Source organism: Rhamphochromis sp. 'chilingali' (genome assembly GCF_963969265.1).
Source record: "Rhamphochromis sp. 'chilingali' genome assembly, chromosome: 6".
NCBI lineage: Eukaryota > Metazoa > Chordata > Actinopteri > Cichliformes > Cichlidae > Rhamphochromis > Rhamphochromis sp. 'chilingali'.
The window spans coordinates 1,429,019-1,437,913 of NC_137933.1; the positions used below are offsets into that span (position 1 = coordinate 1,429,019).

Consider the following 8,895-nt stretch of genomic DNA (forward strand, 5'->3'; position numbering starts at 1 on the left):
TGTGTGAATATGGATGTGTATGTATGCATGTGTATATGCATATATATGTATATATATGTGTGTGTATGTATGTATGTTTACTTTCAGTTATTGTCGATTTCATTGTGGTGTACAGGAGATGTGATTCTGTTCTGATTGATTTGTGGCTTGTCTCTTTGAGATTGTCATTGTTATTGTTCTAAATAAAGTTCATTAAAAAAAAAACGGCCCTAGTCGATAGTGGCTACTGAAGGAAACTGTTTCCAGGGCCTACTCCGTGGATCGGCTTCCTCCGAGGCGTGGACGTCTATCAGCAGAGAATGTACCTTCACCTATCAGCAGAGAATGTCCCTTAGTCTGTAACACAGTCAAATATATTCTCAAGTAATATTCAAGCATGCCATTCAGCGTGTTAGTACGAGCAGCTCGGGAGCAGCTTGGGAGAACAAGAAAACAGAGACTGCTTTAGATTGTCTTCCCAAAGTGACTCAACTTTATTCACAAGTACAACAGTTTATATAGAGGGTAAAATTCATGAGACAGCAGATTATCAGTTTAAACCAGTACAGACCAAGATAAGGCAGCGTCTTCCTGCCCTTGGGTGAAGAAGCATCCTTTGTGTAGTTTATTAGTTCAGCTACAATTGTGATTATCTCAGCGACATATTTTCAAGGCACAAAACAAAGAGTTCTTACATTAGTGAATTCTGAAACAAACCATTTGGCCTTCAACAGGCGTCTAAAAGATTAAGAAACTAATGTAGCTGAGGGAGTGATCTCTGTGGTATTTCAACCTTGTACCAGCCTGTGATTCTCACACATCAATTCTTGGGTCAAAGAGAAAAATAACTAAAACAAAGGGGCCTTATTGAATGACAAGAGTTTTCCTGCATAATGTCACTATAAAACAATATCCAGTAAATGCTACCATGGTACTAAAATACCTAACAGTTACGTCATCAGAAGTATGCGCGCGCACCCTTATACGTCGTCACTGTTTAACTGTAAGTATAAAAAAACGCAGCGACGATGACATTCCAACACTCGTGGGGGCAGCAACGTGGCAAAAACGAAGTACGTTTAAAATACAAACGAAGAAACATGTTCGGTAGTGGTGTCCACCACAGCTTTACTGTAACGTTTACGGATCTTTTACGGTTCAGGGCCGTCCTGATTTTACTTCGTTTACTCGTCACAGTGCCAGTCTTGTGTTGATAAGCCTGTTAGTGTTTAATGTTGGGACAGTTGCATGAAGCAGAATAGATGTCGAAATCCCGCCTGTTACACAACTCGGCACCAAAGGTTTTGCCAGTAGACGTGCTCAAACGCAATGTAAATCATCTCTTTTCCTTTGGCTTAATTAAATGTTAGAATGGCCGCATTGCGAGCAGCAAAGCAAGCCCTGAGGAAAGAAGTAAAGCGACGGGTTGCCACAGTGACGGACGACGAGAAACGACGGCAGTCTCTGGTCGTTTCACAGAAGGTAAGGAAATGTTCATGGAAATGTTCATGGAAATGTTCATGGAAACCAGTCTGTGTGTCTCAGATGTTGCATCCCCAGATTCTAACATTTCTGCGAATATTATAAAGACTTCGCCGAAAAAGAAGATTGCCATTTTTACATATATGCAAAAACATGTGTATACAGATGTGGCAAAAGCACAGACATGCTGTACTTAAGTAGAAGTAAAGATGCTAGTGTTAAAAAATGATTCCAGCAAAAGCTGAAGTACTTATTCAACGTCTTTACTGAAGTAAAAGTGAAAAGGTGCAAGCTCTGAAATGTACAAAAGTAAGAAAGTTTAAAAAGGACACTTCCACCAACTACTTTCACGCACTGGTAGCTAGACCTTCTCATATATTACTGTAAAACAAAAATAATGTTTATAAGAAAATAGAACTGTTATGTAAATCTAAATTCTAATGCTAATGAATGTACTTATTTTGAAACGTTTATTTATGACACAAGCAATAAGGGAATAGAAAAAAATAGTTGGGGGTGACTTTGCTTCCACACCTAAACAGGAAAATGACAACAGTCATCAGATTTAGCAGGTGGAGTAACACAAAGATCTGTTTTAGTGGCTCAGTGTGGGGAACATGCTAACAGCTCACAATCATTTCTAATGTCAGCTACAGTCGATTTTCTTAGTGGACAGGCTGTGAGCCGCTAACCTGCCGCTACACACGGATCGAGTATCTGTTTAAAAATTATGGCCTTCCAGGTCATTTTAATTGGTACACTTGATAAATTGGTAGTTTATCAAGTGTCACTGAGCAGTCTTTACGTTACATCCTTCACTCCTTTCTCTGTCTGAAAATTCAGCAGCTGGACCTTTATCTAGCAATACACTGTGCAACAAACAAACACAAAATGCAGTTTGTAATAAAGGTGTTTATTATTAAGGGGGGGGGATCCAAACTTACATGGACCTGTGTGAAAAACTGCTGCATTATCCAGAAATGGCTAAAACGTGGAACCTGACATGGAGGTCTGCTCCGGGGCCTCCTCCCAATGGGAGATACCCGGAAGCCTGGCCTTGGCCCTGGCTTGGCTACACCTAGAAATTCTGTCTATAAAAATTATGAACAGAATCAGTGACAAAGGGCAGCCTAGGCGGAGTCCAACACCCACTGGAACAAGTCCAACTTATTGCTGCCAATGTAAACAAAGCTCTTGGTTGTACAAGGACTGATTTTTTCTCATAGTAATGGACAACACACCCAAGGTGAAACTCATCCCATTCTGCAACTCTGTAGGCCATTTATCTGCGTTCACACTTTTGTTTTTACTACATAATTCCATATGTGTTCATTCACTGTTTTGATGACTTTAGTGAGAATCTACAATGTAAATAGTCCTAAAAATTAAAGAAAAAAGTGTCTAAACTTTTTACTGGCAGTGTATCTTAGACCCAAAAACCTTCTAAAGATTACTGCTATAGGAGTGAAATAAATAAGTAAAATTAAATGATAGTAGCAAGTCCTTATTTGCAAGTCGCAAAGAGTGGCCCAACAAGTTAAGTTGGTCAAAAATAATACGTTGAATTAACTCAAATGTAAGAAAATGTTAGATAAACTTGAGCTTTTTGAGTTTTAAAAAATAATTTCACATTAGTTAATTTATTTAATTCTTTTGAGCATTCAGATTTACAGGGTATTTTCAATTAAATTAATAAATTAATTTACTCATGGAAGATTAAGGATTCAGAACCTTGATTTTCTCTTCATCTGCATTTTCTTTCAGTTGTTCAGTCACCCCAAGTACATGTCCTCTCAGCGGATTGCTGTGTTTCTGAGTATGAAGGATGAATTAAATACTCAGGAAATCATCAAGGACATGTTTAAGTGTGGTAAAAGCTGCTTCATTCCTAGATATGAGAGCACTAGCAGTCATATGGACATGTTGAAGGTCAACAGTCTGCAGGACATAGAGACGCTGCCTCTGACCTCCTGGAATATCCGACAACCTGCTAAGGAAGATGACAGCAGAGAGGAAGCATTGGCTTCAGGTTAGCATGCACACACACAAGACACTTTTATTAATAAGAGCAATAGGGGCAGACACACCTTAATACTAACCAATTGTTACACTGAATGTGGGTGGTCTAAAATTCAACTTTCAAATCAAATTCTCTGTTACACTTGATGTAACCTAACCCCGACCATACATATACCATATATATATATAATGTTCTTCCTCTACCCCCCCACTATATTTGCACATGTCGAGGAGCGTGTCAGGTTACATTTCAATGTGTGTTATACTTGTATAACTATGCATGTGACAAATAAAGAACCTTGAACCATGAACACCACAGCCACTGCACACCAGTTCAAGACAGTGCTTTACTTTGAATTCACCACAGTATTGCAAGCTAACGTGTTTATCCTGCTCTAAACCACAGAGTATACGTGGTTTGAGTAACGCAGTTTATTTTGCAGGGCATTTCAGAACATTATATTAAGATCTAATATCAGATTTTTAAAAATCAGGACATTTATGTTTATGTTATGTATTTTCGTTGTTTTTTCCTATCAGCCGACCTTTCTGACATGTCTCCCCAATGTGATGTTTGTGTAAAGTTGGTCAGAAGGTTCCTTTGTAAGTGCGCATGCGCCATTAGCGTGCTGCCTGCTGTAACCCTAATTTCCTTCGGGATTAATAAAGTATTCTGATTCTGCAGAATGTACTATGCAAAACTATACATTACTGAAATAGAAACAGGAAATGGAAATGGCAAAACCAAAATAATTTCTTTGCTTTTATAGAAAAGGGAGATGCGCACCACTTGTAACAAGTGATTAGCAAGGAAGAAACAGAAACAGCCATAAACAGGATGAAAACAGGGAAAAAAGTTGCACCAACTGATGTATATAAAAAAACTAAATTGCTTACCCCGTTCCTAGAGGCGTTGGCCTTCAAAGGTTGTCCTTTACCTCCTTCACTATTTACTTTAGCAACTGAACCCTTTGCAATTCGATGCACAACTACGATGCAATAAAATAAAATATATAAAATAAAAAGAGGGACTAAAACAAGAAGACAATAAAAACAACCAAAACAACAATTACTAAGTCTGTTAAAACAAAAAATGTTTGGGTCAATGTGTGCTGAAAGCCTACATTTGTCTTCAGTAATGATTCAAAAAGTTAACCAAACGCAAAAAATTAGTTTTTGGTTGTTTTTTTAAGAGACTAATGAATCGACAGATCTCAAGCTTAGGGGAAGGGAAATCTAGAGTCTGGGGGCCACAGTGGCAAAAGCTCTGTCTACCTTAGCTCTCAGCCTTGTAACAAGTAGGCCCTGATTACATGATCTCAGGGCCCTGCTAGGGACACAGAGTGTAGAATTACAATAATGTAAGCTGGTGCTTGCCCACGAAGAGCTCTAAAAGTCAGAACCAGAATCTTAGAATGAAATGTGAGTTCAGGGTCCATTGCTGCAGCATTTTGAACAACCTAGAGGGAGTTTTTTCTCAGAAAAATCAATATGAATTACAGTAATCCAGATGTGATGAACTGAATGCATCAATACCAATCTACAGTTCAGTGTGTGATACAACAGGACTTGATTTGGCAGTGTTTCTTACGTGATAGAAGCAAAACTGAACCAGAGACTTGACATAAACATCCAACATGAGACCGGAATCAAGGGTTACCCCAAGTTTCCCGACAGACGATTTAGCAAATGTTGAATGGGGACCAAGAGCTTTTATTATCTTGGGCATAAATCTGTCAGGGGAACATACAAAGACTTCAGTTTTTCCTTCCTACATACAGATTAAACAGGAATTTATGAGTTAGGATGTATATGTACAGACACAATGAGAACTTTAACAGTAATTATACTGTCTACTTGCATAATCCAGGAGGTCTGGACCTGATTCTGATGCCAGGGCTGGGCTTTGACCGCGCCAGGAACCGACTGGGACGAGGGAAGGGTTTCTATGATAACTACCTGGAGCGTTGCAAAAAACACCCCAAAGGCAAGCCCTACACAATTGCCTTGGCCTTCAAAGAGCAGCTTTGTGAAAAAGTACCTGTTGATAACCATGATGTGCCCATAGATGAAGTACTGTATGAGGATGAAAAATAGCTAGTTGTCACTAGGGCTGGTCTATGAACTCAGGAAGTCCACTAACCCTTTAAACATGGCCTTTCCATTCAACACCAGGGTTTTGTAATTGTTAGAGTGGATGAAATTCGAAGGATGTCGTAATTAATGCCGTTATTATCAATGTTATCACTTCAGTCTGTGGTTGTCCTGATATGAGACAAGCTAAGGTAATATGCTCAAGGCTACAGTCAAGAAGTAATGTGTCATTTATGAGATGCATTGTCTGGTTAGTTTGTTCTTCATTCAGCAGCTCTCTCCAGTGGACTTAATTTCCAGCCAGTTTTCCGAGATGTTGTAGAATGTGATCAGATGTGGAATGCTCATCTTCAATTCAGGTTGAACTGAAGTTCACAGTGGACCGACTTTGTCAAATGAAGTCACCAGGCTGTTTATCTTGTCATAAAAAGCTTTTAAAAGGTATTTTATGTAATACTGTCTAAAATTAAATATTAATTTCCAGATCATAATAAATTGAAAGCAGCAGCAAATAAAGATGTTAGAAAATGTTTTCATGTTGCCTTCTTATCAACCAGTATTTTATATGATGTGTGATTAGCTTGGTTATCTGGTCACTGTCTCCACACAGGCTCACTGAGACAACCACAGTAGTGGGTGTCAGCCAGCAGTTCTGAGGGAAAAGTTCACAAAACATCGTTTCAACTAATTCTTAACATAAAAAGGTCGAATGAATTAATGTAAGCATCATCACACTGTGTGTTTCTTAACAAAAGTCATTGAAATTAATGTAACTAAATAACTTGTCATTGTCCTCCATGATATTATTCCTCACTAACTACTGTTGTTAACTGGATGGAAGCTTTAGCAGTGAGGGAGCACATGCAAATTACTTGAGAAAAAGGAAAGTATGAATTGTATTTACATTTTTGTAGACTTATTAACTATTCTTACCTATTTACAAGCTTCAAAAACATTAGCAAATGTAACTTAAATCGCTGGATTAGATAGAGCCCACATTTCTTTGCTTTGTATTTGTAAATAGACCTTAACATCTTTTTTGCACACGCACAGTCTAGATGCACAAACATAACATTTTCAGATGTTTTGGTTTACAAGGTTGCAAAACTCAGTTCATAACTACGCAGTCTGATGTACAAGTACAAAATATTTATGAGTTTTTATGAAGTTTGAGCCCATACACCTCTTTCTCCCAACAAGGTTTAAGTGTTTCCTGTGTGAGGTGATCCTGTCCATGCCCTTGCAAATTCACTCAGTAATTTAATGAAAATGGTTTTCTTCTGATATCAAGAGGCATTTCTCACATTTCCATCTGAAGTGTAGCTGTTGGGGTTGATTTTGTTGCACCTGTACAGAGTCTTAAAGCCTGGTTCTGGATGCACTCTAACTTTTTAAAAAACAAACTTGTTTCTGCGTCTACTCCACGTTGTGATTCAGGTCCTATTTGAATGATTTCTTGATTGAGAACAGGTGTGGCAGTAATCAGGTCTGTGTGTGGCTAGAGACTCGATTTTCCAAAGACAGTTCATCTATGTTATAACAAGATGGGCAATCAGCTTTTCACGCAGAGCTAGGTTTGAATTTTCTTTCCTGTTAATAGTAAACACATTCATTCAGAAAACTGCATTTTGTATTTACTCGTGTTGTCTTTGTCTAATATTTCAATCTGTTTGATGATCTGAAACATTTTAGTGTGACAAACATCAAACTCAGCACCGTGGGATACCACGGATATACAGTTCATGCTTTGAGCCATTTGTCTAATTCAATTAAAATTTTAGCCTCAGTCTTACTGCAGTTTTTCACCTTACATTGAATGGAAATTAAATATGATTTCTGAATATCATTCAAGTATTTCAAAAGTATAGTGTCATGTCTAAAATATGACCACATGTATTTTGGTAATTTTGCTTAAATTGCTTCTCTTTTGTTGATGTACTAAAACAAAAGTTGGACAAAACCATTTCCCGACCCCCCAATTCTACTAAAAACCCCAAACCAAACAGAGCACAACTCCCCCCAAAAGGCAACGGACATACTAAAATGTATGTTTTTTTTAACACGCTATTGTCTGCCTATTTTCATACTGCAATATGATGACGTCAGCCTGCTTTTATTAAAACATTCTGATGCCTGACCTTTAACTTAAGACCTTGAATCATTAATTCAATTCAATTCAATTCAATTTTATTTATATAGCGCCAAATCACAACAAAAGTCGCCTCAAGGCGCTTCATAGATACAGAGAGAAAAACCCAACAATCATATGACCCCCTATGAGCAAGCACTTTGGCGACAGTGGGAAGGAAAAACTCCCTTTTAACAGGAAGAAACCTCCGGCAGAACCAGGCTCAGGGAGGGGCGGGGCCATCTGCTGCAACCGGTTGGGGTGAGAGAAGGAAGACAGGATAAAGACATGCTGTGGAAGAGAGACAGAGGTTAATAACAGATATGATTCAATGCAGAGAGGTCTATTAATACATAGTGAGTGAGAAAGGTGACTGGAAAGGAAAAACTCAATGCATCATGGGAATCCCCCGGCAGCCTACATCTATTGCAGCATAACAAAGGGAGGATTCAGGGTCACCTGGTCCAGCCCTAACTATATGCTTTAGAAAAAAGGAAAGTTTTAAGCCTAATCTTAAAAGTAGAGATAGTGTCTGTCTCCTGAATCCAAACTGGAAGCTGGTTCCACAGAAGAGGGGCCTGAAAACTGAAGGCTCTGCCTCCCATTCTACTTTTAAATACTCTAGGAACAACAAGTAGGCCTGCAGAGCGAGAGCGGAGCGCTCTAATAGGGTGATATGGTACTACAAGGTCATTAAGATAAGATGGGGCCTGATTATTTAAGACCTTGTATGTGAGGAGCAGGATTTTGAATTCAATTCTGGATTTAACAGGAAGCCAATGAAGGGAAGCCAAAACAGGAGAAATATGCTCTCTCTTTCTAGTCCCTGTCAGGACTCTTGCTGCAGCATTTTGGATTAGCTGAAGGCTTTTCAGTGAGTTTTTTGGACTTCCTGATAATAATGAATTACAGTCGTCCAGCCTGGAAGTAATAAATGCATGAACTAGTTTTTTAGCGTCACTCTGAGACAGGATATTTCTAATTTTAGAGATGTTGCGCAAATGGAAGAAAGCAGTCTTACATATTTGTTTAATATGTGCGTTGAAGGACATGTCCTGGTCAAAAATGACTCCAAGGTTCCTCACAGCGTTACTGGAGGCCAAGGTAATGACATCCAGAGTAAGAATCTGCTTAGATACCATATTTCTAAGCTTTTCAATACAATTACAATAACCTCAGTTTTATCTGAATTA

At 38.5% G+C, this 8,895-nt stretch overlaps 1 protein-coding gene across 1 annotated transcript; it reads left to right on the forward strand.

The window, feature by feature from the left end:
- Positions 1-975: 975 nt before the first annotated feature.
- Positions 976-6,106, forward strand: mthfs (5,10-methenyltetrahydrofolate synthetase (5-formyltetrahydrofolate cyclo-ligase)). Its single transcript, XM_080884377.1, has 4 exons — positions 976-1,052; positions 1,350-1,461; positions 3,226-3,490; positions 5,351-6,106. The coding sequence occupies exons 2-4, from the start codon at positions 1,351-1,353 to the stop codon at positions 5,575-5,577; spliced, it is 603 nt and encodes a 200-aa protein (XP_080740503.1). The 5' UTR covers positions 976-1,052; position 1,350; the 3' UTR covers positions 5,578-6,106.
- The last annotated feature ends 2,789 nt before the right edge of the window (positions 6,107-8,895 follow it).